The sequence below is a fragment of the Nesoenas mayeri genome, assembly GCF_963082525.1.
Source record: "Nesoenas mayeri genome assembly, chromosome: 3".
Taxonomy (NCBI): domain Eukaryota; kingdom Metazoa; phylum Chordata; class Aves; order Columbiformes; family Columbidae; genus Nesoenas; species Nesoenas mayeri.
The window spans coordinates 36743264-36764671 of record NC_137544.1 but is presented as its reverse complement, the minus strand read 5'-3'; the positions used below and the strand labels follow the sequence as shown (position 1 = coordinate 36764671).

Genomic DNA, 21408 nt, shown 5'->3' with positions numbered 1-21408 from the left:
TAGTTGATAAAATGCTTAAATGTGGGTAGCAAAGAGCTGTCTTTTGAAGAAAAATGTAGAGATGGTGAAGAGAATCATATTTTGTTTATCCCTCAAAGTTTAAATACTGAAACTGTTGTTTTGGAATAGAGTATTGTGGTTATGAGGAACGTGAGTAATTGAGGTATGTTTGCATTGATTGTCTCGTTCAGTAAATATTTCAGATTAGGGGTGGGAAGAATGAAATTGGGCATCTCAAGGTTTGTTTGGGTTTTTTTTTTCTTATTTCTCTCTGTGAAAGCAGCAAAACACTAGGCTACCTCTGATTTCAGAATGCTTTTAATCAACTGTATTTTTATTTTAAATCTTAGTTTTCAAACTCAGCTGTTTGGAAGGTGATCTGCAGTTGCAGATCATGGCTCATCGATTTTCGAAAGAAGAATTAGATGAGCAGTTTGAAGAGTTTCTGAAAGAGGTATGTTTCGGAGCAAGGTCACGTCCCTTTTCTCTATTAAAATATGGGAGGAAATTGTGTGTGGAAGAATATAAAATGGAAGATGCAGCTGTGCTTTTATCACATAATTCACTTAGCTGTCTTATGTGTGCCTTTGCAAAGCCTTACCTTCATTGCTAAACTTAATTCACATCATTTTACTGTATTGAAATCAGGAGAACAGTTTTGTGAGTAAATATTTTGTCAACTGCTAGGTTGCATCTTCAGAAAGAGCCCTTGCTTCTTGATTTTTGTTTCAACTTGTGTGTGTTATTTAGTAGCAGAATCTTCAAATTGATGTATACTTGAAAGTGAGATAAAAATCATTTCCTGTATGTAGGCAGAAGCTATATTTTAAGCATTTCTTTATTTTTCTTTGCAATATCTAATTTCACTGAATTATATTTTAAAATTCTTGTATTAATCCTAACAAAATGAAGTATGTTGTAGTGATTAGAAAATTTTAATTTGATTCCTTTTATTCCTCATGGTGCTTAGTGATTCTGAATACAGACAAAATCATGCAAGTCTGTGGATTATGACTTCAGCTAATAATTATCAGATGTGGTCAAAAGGCCCTAACTTGCTACAGTTTTTTTGCTGTGTATAGACCTGTAATTTCAGAATTTGCACTTTGGATTATCAAGACACACAGTGTGGTAACCGTGAGATATAAATACTGCATACATAAGGCCTTTACTAGATTCTCTTATTGTATACAAGTGTAACAAATGGTGGCAGAGAATGTTCTTGTGGTCTCTGTTATAGGTAATATATACTTGAAGATTTTTGGATGTAGAGGCTGTGCTACAATTTTCACTCGTGAAAAGTGTAGCTGCTAGATTGTATACAATTTGCACTTTTTACTGTGTAGTAAAGGTCTGTAGTAACCAGAGGCTTCTTTTTCAAGGTGATTTTAGCTTTCCCAGGTAGGTCTGCAACTCTGCCTCGACCATGCGGCTTATGAGGTGTTTTTACAGATATAGAAAAAATATAACTTTACTGAGCAATACTAAATAGAGAGAACAGAAAACTAAAATGCCGTCTGAAAATTAAGATTCACCAATAACTTAAAAGTAGATTTTGGCATTTAATTTGGTGATGTTATTGAGTTAATGTTATTGAATTAACTGAATTTATTAATTTTAGTAAAAATAGAAAATTAGGTTCTAAATTTCTGTCAAAAATTCTTTCCTTACTGGTGTTACAAAGGGAGTTGCTCTGGGGAGGAGAAAGGAAGTTTATTCTTTTATTTATTTTGTGCGTCTGACAAAACTCTGCATATGATTGCTTCTAGTATTTTGTTCTGCATTTGACATGCTCTTCTTGCTCCTCAACTATTGCCCACATTGAGAATGCTTGAGTTAGAATAATTCAAAACAGCTATTTGATTGATTTTTTTTTTTTTTTTTTTTCTCCTAAATGGTATTTGGCATGTTACAGAGTAACATGTAACTTTTAACAACTCATGTCTTAGTTGTTTTTTATCATTTCAAACTAAAAGTGTTTATAAACTTGCTTAAACACATATACTGCCAATCTAGTCATTAAAAATATGCATTGTTTTATGTTTGGGCAGCTTGGTACAAACCCAAATAACAATGACATTACACTCTGTTACTTTATATGTATGCATCTTCTGTTATGTCCCTCCCTTTGCTTTTGTTTTTTTTATAAAAACTGTGCAGCCTTTTAATGTTAGAAAGATGAGAAATTTGTGTACTCCTTTGTTCGAAACCGCTGTGTAGGTGGTGTTTGTGTTGAGAGCGTAACAACAGTGGGGGGAATAGCAAAAACTTTCTTAGTAGTTTGAGGAAGACATAATATTGTTTAAGCAAATCTTTCTGAAAAGAAATGGAGCAGGATGTTGAATGTTTGTATGAATGTTTGTATGAATGTTTGTGATTAAAACACACAAATTTCAAAGAAGGGCTGTGTATACAGTTGGATGATGCAGGTCTAATATAAGGATTAAACTAAAGTCCTTTCATATGCACTGAACTTTAAAAGCTATCAGTGAAGAGGATTTTCTAGGCTTTTATTATTATACAGAAGAAAACACAAATGTGTAATAATTACTGCATGTAGGACAGGTCTTTTAATGATCCCTCTGCGCAGTCATGCATATTCCCAACCCTTTTCCCGAATGGCCTGTTGTCGTCCATGATTCTTCTCTTCCTTCCCCATTGTCTGTGTCCCTGTGACCCTTCCACTCCCCGCCACCGGTATCTTACTGTAGTGTCCTTCCTCTAGTGTCACTTTATTTTCCTTTAAGCATCATCTATCATATTCATATAGCTCTTAGGTTCTCAGAGTGTTGGCTGTGAAGTTCCCTTAGGACATGCAACATGAGGAGCAATTTCTAATACACAGTGTTTCAATTAATTGTTTTTTTATGACACTTCAAGCAAAGAAAAATTATCAAAAAAACATTGCTTACTTACTTCTAGTCTTCTATGTTGACTCTTGTTCTTGATATTCATGGACAGCTGAGAGGAAGACTTTCAAAAGGCGAGACTATACCATCTTTATTAGAAAATCTGTAGAATAGTATCTGGAAAAGTGCATATTAAATGATACTTGAAAAACATTTTTCTTTTTTTACTAAAAAATCAAATATATGAAATATTATTTTGTACTAAAATATAATTTGGCTTAGACTTGTTTTATTGAAAAATACTTGTTTTGTGAAGTAATTAGGACAACTGGTCATGAAAGGCCGAGTGTTTTAGATCCAGTCCTTTATTACCTACTACTTTCTTAAGTTAATTCATGTGTATAGGAGGTGGTAAGCTGATTATGTGCCATGTAGTTGTCCCAGTTCTTAAAACTATCTCTTTTGGCTTTTATTTAAATTGAGATCAAACAACTGGCACTTTTTTTTTTTTTTTTTAATCTGTGATTCTGACTGGCTGTTTTATAGAGGAGTAGAATGAAGAAATCAGTGCCAGTAAGTGGCACTGAAAAGCCATTACTGGTCCAAAAAGTTTGTTTATTTATTTTTCAGAATAAGAAAAAAATCTGTGGGTTTCACTGTTGAGACAACCGACATGTTGGGAAAAGTGCACTAGTGTTTCTGTGGCAGCATTTCTTTCCCAGCTGCTGCAACTTTACTGTCTGCTGTTGACAAGATGGCTGGACATTGAAAGTTTCCAGAACTTGAGAACAACCTGTGGGAGATTCAGTTTCTTTAGTTACAGTACTCTGACAAGTATGAGCATCACTGAACTTCTGCTTGCAGAATAGAGGATACCGTGAGTCATAAAAGAAAAGGCGAGCGATAACAGAGCTTGTGTCAAGCACCTGTCAGTACCTCTTGCTGGCAGGAGGCAGCCTGACCTTTGGGGATAATGGCACTAGGACTTTCACTGTGACTAGTGTAAGGAAGTTGTTATTTATAGGGCATTTATTAAGAATGTAAAGCTGTTTTGTTCTATGTCACTGAGCCAACTTAAAGAAATTGCAATACATCCTGTTGTCTGGCAGTTTCATAATTTATTAAAATTTTATTTTATTAAAGTGCAAGGCTCAGAGCACTTAAATTTTCTTTCTGACAATGTATGACAGGCATTTAGTTTTCTCAAGTGAAACTGTAATCTCTAAAGATGTTACTGGTCAGAGATATTAATAAGAATACTATTTACTTGTAATTATTTTTTTCTTTAAAGGTAGTTTTGGATAATTAGCATTTGATTTATGTATGTTCTTGTTAGGGCCATATACATGGAAGCATTAGATATATAATAAAGGTAGGCTTTTGTGGTAGTGCTTTTTATGCAATAGGAGTCAGGCAGCGGACTGAAGAGGCTTGTTTTAATAAAACATCCTCTTGTGTTTTACATATTAAGTACCCACAATCCTCTTGCCTCTAGTGTTCTGTTTATACTATTCTGTTTTCTTATTTGTGACTATTAGAAAAGTGAGACTTTTGAAATTTTCTCATATGATGCTTTTCATATGTGAATTCTTTGTTTCTTACGCTTTATGGCTTTTGCTAACTCTATTCACTGTGTTCTCTAAGACACTTTAGGACAATTGGTTTCAACAATTATGGCTAAAAAAATAGATAAAAATAAAAAGTATGCCGCTCTCCTTAACCCCATGTTTACTGTGTTTAAGCACGAAGAATATGTAACACGTAAGATTGCAGTGCACTAGCTTAGTGCACTAAAAATATGTAAAAATAAAAAAAATATATTGTTTTATGTTTTGCCAGCTTGATACAAACCCAAATAACAATGACATTATCTACTCTGTTACTTTATACACATGCATCTTCTCTTATGTCATTTGCTTCTAGTTCAACATCTGGACAGCTAATTGTGGCTCTGAGCCTGCTGTAAGCCACAAAGAGCTTTAGTAAAAGAAAAGAACAGAGATTAGTTTTTTTTTAAAAACAAACAAACAAAAAGCTACATCACTTGAAAAAAGTACTGTTGTCTTTTGAAGTATTTGTAGGTCTTTTCCTTCCTGTTACTCTTCAGTAACTTGAATTCATAGGATGTTCATACTCATAGACTGGTTTTCTCCATTGATTTAAGCCATCAGTCAAAATTGTCCTGAGTGACTAACATATGAAATCTTGATACAGAGAGTTGGGTAGGGATGGCTCTGGCATTTCTATTAATTTCCATGAAAAAAAAAAAAAGTATACAGTTTCTGAAATCTGATTTTCTGGGAGCTAGAATATTGCTTGTGAAGGTTTATTTTTAGAGTATTAGTAAAGTTGTTCATCCATAAAGCAAGGCCAACAGAAAACTGTTTCTGCCCTACTTCATTATCTTCAGGGATGTATTCAGGATTTTGGTTCTTATATGTTGTAACTAATTGAAAAAGAGCTGATTATACCGTTCATTTGAACATGTACTCTACTAAGCAGTTAACTTTGAACATATCCAGATTCTGGCAGCAGGATTTTTATAGTATGCAGTGTTATGCCACATTAATATATTTATTGTTTCTTACTCAACTTTGTGACTAATATGTGAAAAAAGCAGACAGTGTGGAGTAAAGAGAGCCATCTGAACTTGGAAGTCCAGAATTAAGTGGCATAAAAGACAGTTAAACGATGTGAAAATGTAAAAACTGTCTTTAATCATGGATGCCATTGTCTCAGTCTCTTTCAGATGATTCACTTGGAAATTCAAAGAAAAAACCCAGCATTCTTGAGACATTGGGACAACCCAGGAAGAAAGAAATAAAGAAAAAGGATTCGGTTCCATGGTGGATATCTGAGGAAGATTTGGATGATGGTGGTAAATAATGTAGTTTTGCAATTTTTTGGCCACAGGAGGTCAGGCTAGTTCTTTCTCATACTTCATATAGGCCTAGTTTCAGATTAAGTAGATGCCACTAAAGTGCTTCAGAACATTACAATGCAAGTTTGTAAAGTTTAAAATGGAAATGTAATTCTATTATTTTTAAATGGATCATATTCAAGCTGTAAGCAAGCTTTTTGCTGTTTTTCTGTAGATTTCAATAGTAAATAGTAAGTAAATTGTAAATAGTAAGGGCATTATAAAGAATAAGATAATTAGAAAGTGTAACTTATGAATTATGCTGAGATGTTCATAGGTGTGTTTTTTAACCAACTTGTTCCTTATACTGAACTTTAATAGATTTCTGTTTTCAAAACTGAGAGGAAAAAGACCAATGTGTATAATCTTATGCAAATGGCAACATTTGCAATAGGTTGGGGAAACACAGAGAAACTTTTCAACAGCAGCTAATTCAAAGATGTGTGTCTGTCAGTGTTCTCAGCGTTGCCCTTGCCGAGAACCACAGCTCAAGAGGAGAAGCGCTGTGATGATGTTTGCCAGTTCAGTATTGACCTGGTCACGTAGTTCTGCAAGAAAATATATTATTGTTTGCAAGCTTTCCACCTCTAGTTTTCCATGTCTTCATTGTTTTCTTACTGCATAGTAAAGCCTATGAGTAGTTAGTTTCTATGGAGTGATTGCCTCTTGTTTCTTTGTAGTAACTGGTGGCTTCTTGTTGTCATGATTTGTATACCTTGCAACTGGAGCTCAACAGAAAGATCTGGAAATAATTTTTTTCTTATAACAGAGTTAAGATATTGCTGGTAGTCTCCAATTTTAAACATAGCCCTGTCCTGTCAGTGTTGTCATAGTTGTGCGTCAAATCTGAGTCAGCAGCTGTGCCATTTAGACATAACCCTACAGGTGTTGTCTGGACTGCATATCTACCCTGGCCATTTAAGATGTTGCTGGAAAACTCAGATGGATATGAAAGAGTTCCTTTCAGGTAGTTATGAGATACTGTGATTTCCTTACAGGTTTTCAAAAAATGGAAGGACAGAGTGTTCTTGCTGGTCAGAGTGTGAGAACTAAGCGGTTAGCATGACCTCTTTTCCCTACACACTATCAAAGAAAATTTTCAGGTGACTTCAGAAGTTTTCCATGGTTTTTCAGAGATGCTCAAGACAACCTATAAAGCACTTTATTGCTTCTCATACTACTTAAGCCAAAAAACACTGGAATAGGTACTTAAAAGGCAGAGCGATTACAAGTTTTAGAGAACAGTGCTTGTATGGGTTAACTACAATGCAAAGCAGAATCAGAAGAAATAATTAGAACTGAAACATACTTGATCTGCAGTTAATTGATATATAAGAGAAAAAGAGATTTCTGGTAAACTTGTTACGTTTGGTTAGTTGGTTTTTTTTAAAGTTTTTTTCAAAAAAGTTTCGTTCTCCTTTAACAAGAGAATCTCCTTTACTTGCAGAAGCTAGCCTGTTCATATTCATGCTCTTGATGAGGGGCTGGATTTTTTTTGGAGGGAGTTGAAAGTAATCTGTGTGTAATGCTTTTTGAATCAAAGGTCCAACTTGTGTTGGTAGTTGGAAATAGTAAAACTGAGAATATAAGAATGTGGGGCAAATATGCTAGATCTGGGCACTGAATTCTTCCCCAAGCACCATTTTTGTCAGCCAGATCGTGTTTTATATCATCTATACCTTTGTCACCACTCTTTGTGTAGAATTCCATGCTTGTGGGACGTATGCAGTAAGCCATATCCCACCTAGTACTTTATTATTGCCAAGCAGAGAGGCCTTTAAGTTTTAGTAGACAGCTTTCCAGGTTCTGTCTTGGCCAGAAGATGACAGCTCTATGGCACAAAGCAGAGCTCCTGATTGTATCATCCCATGAGGAGAGGGCTATATTTGTCACACTGGGTGCTTGCAAATGGTAGAACTTGTATTAACATATACTTTGATAGATTAGGAACTGCATACAGAAGCAATCTGTGCTATGATGAATGCCGTTCTGCTAACTGGAGTCTAGTTGTAGGGCAGTTAACTTGGAGCCAAAAGAGACCCGTTTGCAGAGGCCAGCTTGGCCACTTTCAGTATAAACTGAGTTTTCCTCTGCACTTGCAAAAGCAGGTAACTTTTATGTGGCTGTAACTGAGAATGATGAATCTCATACATAAAGGAGGATTTATACATGTGTGTGCACACTACAAACTATGCTATGTTTTTAGTTCATGTAGATCTACTTGCAATGTTTTAAAATGACAGGTCAGGTGACTGTAAGGAATTCAGTGTGGACAGTCTTCTAAAACTGCTCCTTTTTCCCTCTGCGTGTCTCTCTGTTTATCTTGCATGTTTTGTCAAATAGAATTTTGCCAGATCTAAGATTCTTCAGCAGGTGTATGTTACACAGTATGTTGCTCAGATGTATTAATAACGGATGAAGGCACAGCAGCGTTGCAATGTAAATTACTGCATGGGGTAGCTGAGATGATGATTTAAATGTGTAGCTTTTTGTAAGGTTATTAGATGTGCTTTAAACAGCAAAATAATTGTCCTGGAGAAAAAAAAAATAAAGCTGTGATAATAACAAATATGGAAATAAGCTGAATTTAATTTCTGAGAAGTATAATCTTGGCATGCTTTGACATTTTATGGAGTTCCTTTGTATTCTTCTAGGCTTGAACCCCCACATTGGTTGCAGACAGGACTCTATTAACAGGCTGTCAGCTAATAGAATTATTATTGTCATCATGAATGAAACTTACGTAAATGTATAAACCTTACCTCCACCCACAGTACGTTATAGATATGTGCTCAGTATGTATGAGTTGATGTGTTTGGGTGGCACTGTATAGAGACAGTGCTATATTAACAAAGTCTGGCTAATGAGCTTGAGTAATGCACCAAGCTGAGAAGCTGTTTCCAGTTTGAGGTTTTCATTTTGAGTTACTTTGGTATCTATATCATGCTTTCTTGAAAGACAGAAAAGAGAGATTACTGGAAGACTAAATATATATTATACATTAATTTGATGTCTGTTTTTTCCAAGGCATCTTCTTACAGAAGTGCCAGGAAATAGGTAGAGATTTATACTAATAGCCTGGTTTCACTTGGTTTTGTAGATTAATGGTAAACACCATAGACTCTTACTGGTCATTTGGTTGAGAAGTATAAAATACATTTTAAAATAACTCAGCTTATTATTTTAGGCACGTTTGAACTCTTTGTTCTTCAGCTTTTAACTGAAATGTGCAGATTATGATTCAGATACTGTCTTACATATTTGACAGGTTGAAGACCTACCTCTAACTAATGTCCTTTCTACTTGCTTTTGTCGTTTAAATGATAAAAAAGAAATTGGATAATAATAAGTCCTGTCTTGCTTGCCTGTCCTTGCTGTTTGTCTTACTTTTCAAGATTATCAAACAAGATTTTTTAAACTGAGGAAAGAGAAGAAACTGGTGGAAAGTCATGCTGAAATACTGGAAAATAGTGAACAAAAGAGTCCTCATTCAGATTCACAGTCTGGTATTTGCTTAAATATGTTTTGTTATATTTATTCAATATCAGCCTTGTATTACTAGTGCATTTCCTATAGAAAATCGTTTGCCAATCATCCATTTTGACCATAGTGTTCTCACTGAAAGCAAGTTGCCACTTACTTCATTTGTCATTTCCAGAAGAAACTAATAACTGTGTGAATTTTCACTCAATTGTTATTACATCATACATCACTACCTATAGTGATGTATTAGGACAGACAGTACTGAATGTGAGCCTGTTGCGGGAAGAGGAATAACTTTAAAAATCTAAACAAAAATCAGTATGTTTATTAAGCAGAAAATCTCTTATGCTTTCTGTATTTCATACTCAAGAAATATTCATATTCACTGCTTCACTTGTTTAGTTTCAAAGACTGCAGTCAGATAAGTATTGTACTTATTTTCTATATATGTAATTCTTTTCCCTCTGCTGACCAGTAGGCTGCTCAGTTAATGATGCCCCTGGAATGGAAACAGTACAGTTAGTGTAATAATGACAAACTAAATCGTTTAATCTGCAGGATTATTTTAGTTAGTATCACTTCAGGCTCAGCCTTTTATGTGAAATCACTTTTTATGCTATCTGCAGAGAAACTCCAAAGAATTATTAAGAGTTATAAATATTGATCCATGAAATACTTTTGTGTAAATGACAGTAGGGATTAACTTGTATGTACTAGTTCAAACATGACTTTGGTCTTAAATTCAAGCAGATTAAAAAAATTTCAGAAAGCCATGACAAATAAATATTTGGCACTTGGTCTTTGGATCATGTTGGTGATCTGCTATGTAGGCTATAGAACCTTTCCCTGTGTCAGCTTTCTAGAGTGTGTGCGCTGTCCTGTTTTCCTAAGTTTCATTTGCATAGAATAGCTATAAAGCATCTTGGTCTGGGAGAGAAACACTCAAACTGAATCTGTTTCTCAAATTAGGCTTAATATTTGGAATGTGAGCAATAGCAGGACTCTGGTAGTTATTTCAAATTACTGTTTTAAAAGGCATCAGGTGTTTGCATTATTTACAGCAGAAGGCATGCTGTCAGCACTTAATTTTCCAGTCAATGTCGGAGAATATAAATCTAGAGAAGTGATTCCTCACTAGTGGACTTGGATATCACTTTAGGGAAGAAAAGACTCAGGCATTGCATCAGAATGGATTTTATACCATTTCTCTTTCCAATGCTGTACCTGCCATATGCTCGCTGGCTTCCTTTAGTCATTGTGGGTTTCTGGGTTGTGTTGGCTTCTGGCCACACACCCCCATGTTCTTGTTTCTAGAGAGCAGAAGGATTTGGCCTGATCTTCTTGGCTACTCTTGCTCTCTCTTGCATCAAAGTAAATTGAAAAGACTCGTACCTAAGAGTTTTATGTGTATTATCCAATTGAGAAGTCCCCTTCACCCTGGGAATTAGAACAAGGAAAAGTCTAGTACAGTGCACCTGGCTAGCCAGAGGTATATAATGTGTGTAGTGTGACTATCATCCAACTATCATGAGAAAGCACAGTTTTCAGCATAGGTACTCTTATCTAAAATCAAATTCTACTAATGTGAATGAAAGGTTCTTGGTTTTATTTGCTGCTAAACAAGTCCTCAGAAGGCTTTGAGCGAACAACATGCAGTTCTTGCACCTGACAGTGATCAAGACAGTAATAATTCACATTTATGTACCTATGTTTTTTCACTTTTCTTTGAACCGATCCAGATGCTTTCTTTCGAAACTTGTAGTACAAAACGACTTCTATTGTTGAAGTAGTTTTACTAGTTTTCTTTGTTCTCAGGTGATATATTGAGCTCTTAGAACAGTGTATTTGAATGCAGGATATACATGGAGCAAGAAGGAATTTGTCTTTTTAAAAAATAAAAGAGAGTTACAGAAGAGTTACAACTTCTGTTCTCAGAAGTTGTAACTATTTACCTTAATTTTTAGTTATAACTAGAAAATTATAGATAATTCAATCTACAAGAAACTAAACTGCATTACTTTTTCAGAAGTGTCAATTTGAATTCTCACATCTTACCTTTCTCTTTATTCCCTGTCCATTTTGTGTAAAAAATGATAAATGTTTGTGTCCACTTAAAAGTAGTTCCCCCTAAACCTTCTTCTAGTGCATCCCGCAGCGAGGCTTTGTCTAAATTCAAAATGCTGGAAAAATTTCATAAGGACAAGAAAGATTTGTACTTAAACAAAGAAGAAGGAAGCCTTACTTCTGACAGTCCAGACGATTCTGAGGGTAACAAATTTACTGTATATTACATGATATTAAAAAGGTAAAGTAGCTCAATTCTGACAGTCCTGGTCAGATCAAGGAGAAGTTACTTTTTAAATAGATTTTATAGTTGTCTGTAAGTTTTAGTCCTTTTTATTTATGTTTTTAAACTTTTCTAGGCAAGTGTTGTGGTTAGAAATATTTCTTGAAGTGAAACTCAGGTTCTTATTTTAATTGATTTCAAGTGGCAGGCTTTAAAAAGTATACTATATATCATTAGCCTTACAAAATATTGCACGTAAAGATATGGGTAGTGAAATCTTTGGAGTTCAAGAAAACAGCTGCTTCAAGAACTTTTTATGAAAAGTAACAAATATGCCCCCCAAAAATAAATCACTCTTGCAAGCCCCACAGAAATCAGTAGGACTGTTCGAACAGCCAAAAAACCACAGTGAGAAGAAGCCTTGAAACATCCAAGTTGATTTTTTTTTCCAAGTTTGATGGTCCTCAGAGTTCAGATTGTGTAGGGCGAGGAAAAAAAGACATTCTTGCCTTCATTAGCAACAGTGGTATTCCTGTAATTGGGGATGTGTGTCTGGGATTTGTGAGTGGTTGAGTTGCAAAACTCAATGTCTGCAAACCAGTATTTGATTTTCAGATTATCAAGGGAAGTGCTTTCTTAAAAAAAAAGCTCTGGTCTGGTTTCAACTGGCGAAATACTTAAAATATATTAGATAGCTTACATCAATCCCATAAGCCTTCAAGGTCAATGTAAGTCTGTTCAGAAAGTTCGTTGAGTTTGAGATTATTTAAATAGAACAACTTAGGAAAATTGTTTTCTCTAAAATTTTCTTCTGTTAAACTCTCTAATTATCATTTTACTGAAGTATGTTTCAGTTTCCTTTCTTGTAAATCTTATATAGGAGGACAGTGACAATTTGTCTTTGATTCTGCTAACATATTCCCATTGAAAAAAAAAATAGTGTTGAAGGTCTGGTAAGATTATAGTTAATCTAAAGATGTGCAAAAATCTTGTGACCTAGCTTCAAAAAGACTCCTGTTTGCTGTTTTGATAACTAGAGTAGAGCACCATCCAGGTAAATTACTTTAAATTACTCACTTCAGCTACCAGAGAAATGGACTATTTGTACTTTTTCACTTCTGTTCAGCATTTTGAGCTTTCTATTTTATACTTTTCAATGTAGTAGCAAAAATATATTTATTTAGGCATAAAGTTTGTATACATGTGGAGCTTGAGCTTTAGTCAATGTTTCTGCTATTAATTTGTTGCATGGGAGGCAAGTCAGCTCTGTATTGAGGATGGAGCTGAAGTTAGATATGGTAATGTGGAAGTCATTTCCAAAATGTAGAATCTTATGCTCTTCGCCTCCTAATAAAGTGTGCAAGAGGACTTTGTCATTGAAATCAATAAAAAAAAATTACTCTGCTTCTTAAGAGAGAGGCTCTTACAATCTGATTGCACATTATGAGGGCTGCCCAGTAGGGAAGGAAAAGGTATACCTTCCCCACTCTGGGGAGAGGATTCTCCTTTGTTATGACAGAGGCAAGTGTGGCGTTTCCTAAAACGGACTTGACTGGACCTGTATAGAGGACAAAGTGACAGCCAAGAGTTGAAAGGCTTGATTAGCATGTGGAAGGTGGGTTTAGTGTTCTTGATTGGAATGGTCACTAAAGTACAGATCTATTGCAGTCTTCTGCCAGCAGAAATTGAGCTTCACCCCTCCTGGTATGTTCTATACAAGGACAAAACTACAGTCTGAATCATTTGGTCAGACAAAACAAAAAATTCTAAGTTTGTTTTACCAATTGGAGATGCGTGTTAGAAAAGATGGACATGGTTTCTGTTCCCTTCCGTGAGAAACGCTACATCATTTAATATGTCATTAGATAAAATGCATGAACAGCTTTTCTCCTAGCCTTTCTCCCAAGAGAACCTCTAAAGAATCTAAGTATAAATGTATGTGTGTTAGGGGCAGGTATTGCTTTTTAATTAGTAATGTACTGCAATATTTGTCTTTTGGTTTTCCATAAGAAAAGGCAGCTTTCTGTCTGAAAGTAGAGTTCACACACGAAGTTGGTAAGGTTATGTTTAACCCTCACAAAAATGAAATTACAGAAAGGAGAGCAACTGCATGTTGTAGTTGCATAAACATACAGAATGGAAGAGTTGGGTGTTCATCAGTGACATTTAAGTAACTTTGGTTACTATTTTTTTCCTTAAAGCATTTAATTTGCAACAAATGAAAAGGAATTCCTGGGCCAATGGCTACAGTTTTCAAAAGTCTGTAGGTAGTAGATGAAACAAAATTAATAGCCTTTTAGCAAAGAAATGTTAATTTCTGTAAAGGGTTTGTGTGTGTGATTGTCCTCCATAAGTAGTCAGTTTGTACAGTTGTATTTGCCCTACACTGGACTGTAAGTTTGTGTTCAGATATGAAGGATGGCAATAAAATGTATATAATAGACTAATTGTAATTAAACAAGATTTACAAATCTCATAATAGAAACTAAGTTTAAATTAATGTGATTTGTGAGAGGGTATCTTTGTAGTTGCAATATGAGCTTAAAATTGGTGGTTCTGGAAGATAACTAAAAGACTGAAGTGTCATACGAATAGCTTTTAGATGATAGTCAAGAATATTGCAACTCTTTTTCCCTAGGAATGCTTGGAGCCACTGGAAACTTTGTCAAGATACAGAACACTTCACAGCATACAGAGGAAATTGATGAGAAGATGCAGCTTCAGAAAAGTAATGGGGTTCTTGTCTCCTTAAGTAGAGACAGCCTGGAGACGAATGGTGAGAACTGAGAGTACAGCCATTTCATGAAGTTAGCTAGATCTAGATAAACTGCAATTACAAACTAATTCATTGCAAGTCAGGATTCTTTGCTTCTGTCAGCTACATCTCGTGAGCTGAAGGCTCCTGGTACTAGCTTATGATTATTTGATACTGTTAATATTTTGTGCGTCAGTCCATAGTTGTTAACTATTGTGACTATCATATGTGGACATACAACACAGACATAATTAGTTTATTCTTTGTTTTGAAATTTAGACTCGGTTTTAGCTTCTGGGCCTAATCAAAGTGGTGTGGGAGTTGGATTGGATACCTTGGAAGAGCAAGAAGAAAAAGAGATCTTCTTTGCCAAACTTGAACAAGAAGCTTCCTCTACTATTGATTATTCAAGACTAAATAAAGACCTGGATTCCCATGATTCTGTATTACTAGCACCGTTTGTACGGTAATTCAGAGGGAAGAAAAGTTGTGGGCTATATTACTGGTCACATGTGACGTGGGTATCTGAACACCGTGGCCACTGAAATTTTGTTGGACAAGATACTGTATGATTTCAGTCAGTTTTTTGTTTGTTTGTTGTGGTTTGATTGATTTGGTTTGGGGACTCAACTGAGTTTAATAAATAAAATAAAGGAATAATGTGAGAGCATGACTTGGTGATGAGTGGACACGGCTACACACTCTTGTTCATAGCTCAATAATTACAAGTTGATTTAACATTCTTCATTGTAAAGTGTAACTAAATGAAAAGTTAACAGTGGATAATGACAAGGAAGTAGATCAGGAAAGATTCTGTGTCTCCTTGGACATGGTGTTTCAAAGGAATCTGGAGGAGAGATACAAAATCTCCATAGACTAGGATGATCCATGTATAATCAGTTATGTGAAAATAAGCTCAAACATATGTGACAAAAATGGGGTAATTCAGGCTGCTGTTGCTAAAAATGCTGAGTGCAAAGGAAACTTCCAATATGAAAACAGTTGGAGGGTCAGAATTCCAGAGAGTTTTAGGTAAGGGCAAAACATTAACTTTACAGGAAAAGGGGAAACTAAGGAGAGATATTGGGGGTTTGTTTGGTTGGGGTTTTTTAATGCAGAATGAGAAGGTCAGAACAGGAAGCAAACCTGATGACAAAAATTTCTTTTAAAAGCAAATGTAGATGTTGGAAGGAATGCAGAAAGGGAGTGATTTAAGAGTTAGATTGAGAGTTTTAACTATGGACAGTTGTAAAAACTTAAATGTTAGCAATTACTAAAATAAATATTTATCCACCTTCCTTACCTATGATTTGATATGATGGACAAATCCAGATTCTTTATTTTGTTGTAAATTGTAAGAACCATCAAAATTTGGAATTAGAGAAAAAAAATATGTATTTTTGCTGTCTAAGAAGAGAGTAAAATTTTCATTTTGTTTCTCAGAAATGAAAAAACTGAAAAAGGTGAAGAATCCACACATGAAGAGAAATCTGGTAATACCTTCTCTCTAAATTGTTAATTTGAAAATTCTTGGGTTTTGGTTTTTTCCATGTGTACCCTAGGAATTTTAAGAACCTCATTAAACAGAATAACAGAAATGAAAGCTGTGGATTAGTGCTCCAGTTCAAATGCAAAATCTTCAGAAAATGTCACAGCAGGGTGTCAAAGGATAGTGCAGGATCTTCCTGTTAGTAGTGGGATGTAAGTTCAAGATCTAGAAAGAGAAAGTTGTAATACAGTCTCATGGCTTGTTCTATTCTCCGTGTTGCCTTTGGAGCTTGTCAGGAAACTTGACTCTCTAGGTTTCAGATTCACAAGACAGCCCAGCATCCTCACTGAACTTTTTTGTTCTGAGGAACATGGAAACAGATTAACTTCTATTCCCGTATCACCCTGACCATTGTAGGTATAGCTTTTATTTATCTGAAAGCTAATATAATTTTCATATTAATGATTTGCATTTATCTGTAGTTCTCACATTGGCCTTTTCATCTGCCTTTGCATTACAGTGCTGCAGCTGCTGTTCAGACAGAGGGTTTCAGGGGTTTGCTTTTTGTTTATACTTTTTTGTTTTAAAGTGGATTTTTAGTCTGTTGTCACCTATATCTAAAAGAAGAACAGCAAAAAACCTCAAGCAACTGTCAATCAAAAACTGAAGAAAAAGTTGACCCCGATGTTGAAATACATCTTAATGTTTGAGTTACTCTGACATCTCAACTGTCACCTGTATATCTTTTCATACCTGAGTTTGATATCTGTAATCAGCAGTATTACTCTTACCTGATCACTTTCCTGAATTTCCATGGTATTTGTCTTTCACTTGTCCTCTCTTTTATTTCACTCTTCATTGCTAACATATAATAGAGTGTATTCCTGTAATTTAATCAACAGATTGTTTGTTCAAATTTATATATTTAGCTGAACTGTTGAGGAGTACTGTTGTCAGGCTCAGACTTCCCAAATATAAAAAGACTATATTTGTAAACCTTAATCACAGGCAATCTTTTCTCCTTGCAAGATTGATTACTCTGTAGATTGCAAGAGACTGTGATAGTTGCAGCAGAAATGCTACAACAATTTGGTAGCCTTTTTGTGGATGGGAAGGTTGAAATTACTTGATTGTTATGGTCAGTCTTATGAAATTGATACCTCTGATTTTTAGCACAACTGTTTCTATGGAATACCTGGAATGACCAATCTCTGTGTGCTTTGCATGGTTTGGTTTAGTCTTTGCTGTGAAATAACAGAAGAAATTGTAGATAACACATATACAGGAATATTGTAAGCATCGTGTATGTCTTCAGTCAGTATGAGAGCTGTTTTCAGCTGTTCTCATGTCTAAAACCAAAGAGAATGCTCATATAGTTACTTTCTACATATTGTTTTTTACATATGAGTTAGAAAGAACACATTTTAAACCAAGGGTTTGCAATGCTGCTACATTTAAGGCAGGATGTAAAAAGGGACTATATAAATGTAACTACTCCTACATTTATACAATCCTAAAATTACATTTGGCCCTTAGAGGGCAACTGCGAGGCTGATGTGGCCCCTGGTGAAAATGAGTTTGACACCCCTGATTTAAGGGATAAAGATAATGCAGCCACTGAAGCCTGGAGCTGCAGGGGCTGAGTACAGGAGATAGGGCAACAGGGAATGAGAACTTGTGGAAGGATCTGGGTAGCTGAAGGAAAAGCATTTGGCTTGCTTGTAAAATTCATTCTCTGACACACAATGATGCTTACTCTTGAGGCTGGCTTTCGAGTCACCAAAGCAGGTTAGAGGAAGCAGAATTACAGATTCTGAGCCCAAAAACTGCTGGAGTTGTCAAGGTGGATGTACAGAGTGCTTTGTCTACTGGGGGAAAATTGCATCATTTCACCCCTAAGTGAGAGAAAGTGATGGAATAAAAGGGGTCAATTAAAGTACACCTTGAGGAGGCAGAGGTAAAGTATATCTGATCATAAGACAAACTTAATTTGAATTTAGAGAGATTACATGTGACTTTTACTGGAGTTTTAGTACCTCACCCAATTTCTCAACCTTTCTGTTGCTTTTGTGAAAGGAGTAATAGTGGCAGTAGCTTTTCTTAGACAAGAGATTGAGGAAGAGGAAATAGCTGTCTCTTACTGTTTGATCTTCTTTGAATATTCATTCTACTTGGTATTTATTTTACTTTTCAGGCAGCTACAGTGAAGATTTTGAAGAAGAAACAGATGATAATCCTGTCTCAAAAACTGAGGGAAGTCAGGTGAATCAAAACATCATGTCAGGAGTTGATTTAAATCCTCAACAACAGGTATGACTTACTAAACATTTATATGACTTGCATGAATTGTAAAAGCTCTGCAATGGATAACTGTAAATATAGTAAACCTTTATATAATATATACTGTCTGAAAGAAAATAATATAGTGGTTTTGGGACTACCTTGTTTGATTAAGGGTATCCACTTTCCTGTGATAAATCAACTGAAAGGATTAAGTTCTTGACAGGGTTTCCTGCTTACTCCTTTGAATTAAGAGCTGTGGAGTGTACAAATGATGAGCTCTGGTTGGAGCCTCACCCACAGAACGGGTGGTGATTAATCTCTCACTTGGAGCTATTAAGGTGATGTCTACAGTAGCAGGTGACACAGACTGAGGGGGGTAGTTCTGTACAGAGGAGCACTTTGGACAGAGAAACAAAAGTCTACTCTGCATGACTGTTGGTATCACTGTCATGTAGCTTAGTCAGGGATTTGGATGTGGAGCAAGTGTGGCTGGAGCACAGCAGACACATTCGTGGAGCACACCCTACCGGTTTGCTTTTTTATGAAAGTAGTCCATAGAGCACCATATGTTAATCTATAATAGATAAAAGCTTTTTAAAAAATATTTTAAAATGAGTTTATTAAGATAATATTTAAAATAAATGTCTGGAAAGAACAAATAGAGTTGAAGTGTAATGTACTTGCTGCTACGTTATTTTCTTTTGTCAAACTATAATAGAAGACAACCAGGGAGGTACACAAATATTGTTCCATTTATGCAGACTAGCACTTAGTTCCAAATCACTTGTGAGAGGGTTCGTAGAGTACAGGATGTTGAGGACCTTTTGGCATCCTAAGGAGAGTTTTGGAGAAATGCATGTTCTTGGAGCACCAAGAAGTGCTTAGTTCAAAGTTTTAAGAACTGTTCTTAGGTTTTGGACCAACTTTTAAAGTTCATCCCAATATGGTGGGTTTTCTTCCCTGAAATTCAAAAAGTAATATTATTTTTTCTTTATTTTTCTTAGGAAGAAGCAAATGCTGGCATGCTAGCTAAAGGTAAAATATAAACTTTGATCAGTAGGAGAATACTAAATGTAACTTTCTGAAACTTTCTTACCAGATTTTTACTACTTTGATGTTTTTAATCTGATTTTACTGTGTTCTACTGAAAATCTGGGTGAAAACGGTTAAAAATTAATCTACATGTTAGCACTACAAAGTGATTATCAGTGTCGTATTTTATTTTACTACATCTAGTCAGCACTCAGATTTTGGTGCTTGCAATCAGAGTTAATCAGTTTACCATTAGTGGCATTTAGAATAATCTGTATGGCATTTTTTGCATGTTTAGTACATCAAAGTGAGCTTTGGTAGTCTTCTACTTTCAGTGTAAACAGACTATAAATAAGAGAGCTGTGTTTTCTTTAACATTTACCTTCTTGGTTTTAGTTGTATTACTTGATTCACAAGACTCAACTACGGAATTTCCAAAGGCTGTTGAAACATCAAATGTAGCTCTAGGTGAACATGATCTACCTGAAGAAGTCAGTGGAATTGAAATTAATGAAGCAGGTGAGGGTTGCTGTAAAACAAAACATAACACACAACAAAACCCAAACACCCAAATCTTTCTTTAGTAGAACAGATGGCTCTGATGTTTTCATTGTTCTTAGGTTATCACTGAACATGGCTTTTAGTAACAAATCTTGAAAGGAGGAGAAAATATTTCAGGGAAAAAGTAATGTTTCTGCTCAAAAGACACCTTTTTATACTTGGTAACTGTAAAGCTGCTTTTGACATTGCAGTTTGATTTTTAAATACCCTCTCCTTTTGTTGTTCATCATAGCTAAAATTCTTTGACGGCATTGAACACAGTTATAAAATACATTTTCTTATCAAATTTTGTACCACAGTGTATGCCACTTATATCCAAAGTATGGCTCTGATGGCATCTGTTAAAATGGTTATATCACATATGCTGTTAGTTTTAGTATTGTTAAAATATTGAGGCGAGGGAGGGGGGTGGAGAGGCATGCAAACTGCAGATGAGACTATTTTGTATGTACTAATTAACTTGGCAACTGTTTATAGTAAAAATGAGATTGTTTGGGGTTTTTTTCATAACTGAAATCACTATTCTCACCACATAATAGAACAAGCTAGTAACTGAAACATGGGCTTCGGTGGGATGTTTCCCAAAACAGAAAATCCTGTAGTATCTCTTATGAGCCTGCATTTTTCACAGGCGCTTCCTATGGACGAACCACTAGTGACATCGAAGCGCTACATGAAGCGTACCACCATATTGATCAGTCTTTGGGAGACACTGATGAACAAAAATTGCAGGATTCTGCAATGGCAGTCTCAGAATGCTTAATGCAAGGTGCTTCACAAAATAATGACATCTATCCAAAAAACATGTCAACTATTGAATCAGGTAAATACCTCAAAGGAAGGCATGTACTGTACAAGCATGTAAAATTAGTGAACTAGTTATATCGTTAATACTTTATGAAACATTTTTAAATGTTGTGCTTTTTACAAATATTTTTTTAAAGTTTTTTGATGTTGTTTCTTTATTTTTTTTTTACTGTTTTGCACTAATTAGACTTACCTACTGTGGAAGAATTGATGAAACCAATTAAAGGGCATTCATGTAATATTAGAAGTTTTGATGTGGAGCCTGAAAGGTACTTATTTCAGAATACATTTTAAGAATTGTAATAACTTAAGTACCTTAACTATTTGTGAAAACCAACTTGGTAAATAACTCATCTGTCTTTTCCCTAATTCTGAAATTTCATTATGACTTGCACTGGCATTATGACATCTGTGGCAAATTGTAAAATGAATATACAGGGTAAATTGGTTTAGACTAGGGATTCCCAAACTTTGTCCGAGTGATAAGCAGCAATGTTTGCCAAATCATCTGGAGGAGTGTTCCTCACGCTCACAGCTGCCACAGCTAGGATCTCTGCTTTCCCAGTCTTCTACCCTTTCCTGTCCCCCAACACAGATTTCAACCTAGCTTCCATAGTCTGAGATCAAATCTTCTTATTCTGCTTAATCTTGTGATTCTTACTAACCTGTGCTCCATACCTCCTTCTAGTTTGCTCCAACTGTTGTGTCTAACAGAGAAAGCACAAGTCCTGGAACTGTCAGAAATAGGTTATGTTTAGCAAATGATTTTTGGGAACTTACTGTGTAGCTGCACCTAGCAGAAATTACCATTCATTTTTTTAGTAGCATTAATTGCATGCTTGTGTGTGTTCATTTTGCAGCCGAGTTTGGTACCTCCACAAAAAGTCACTGCTGGGAAATAGCTCTTTTCCCACAGAGTAGGAGTTAATCTGTATAAATAAA

At 35.4% G+C, this 21408-nt stretch overlaps 1 protein-coding gene across 1 annotated transcript in view; it reads left to right on the top strand.

The window, feature by feature from the left end:
• Positions 1-363: 363 nt before the first annotated feature.
• Positions 364-21408, top strand: part of CEP162 (centrosomal protein 162) — a 44454-nt gene continuing 23409 nt past the window's right edge. The window contains exons 1-10 of the mRNA XM_080341826.1: positions 364-454; positions 5589-5727; positions 14178-14315; positions 14574-14760; positions 15738-15787; positions 17978-18093; positions 19071-19101; positions 19495-19617; positions 20291-20482; positions 20654-20735. Coding sequence (XP_080197952.1) covers positions 395-454; positions 5589-5727; positions 14178-14315; positions 14574-14760; positions 15738-15787; positions 17978-18093; positions 19071-19101; positions 19495-19617; positions 20291-20482; positions 20654-20735 — 1118 coding nt within the window. The 5' untranslated portion in view covers positions 364-394. The remainder of the gene's footprint in view (positions 455-5588; positions 5728-14177; positions 14316-14573; positions 14761-15737; positions 15788-17977; positions 18094-19070; positions 19102-19494; positions 19618-20290; positions 20483-20653; positions 20736-21408) is intronic.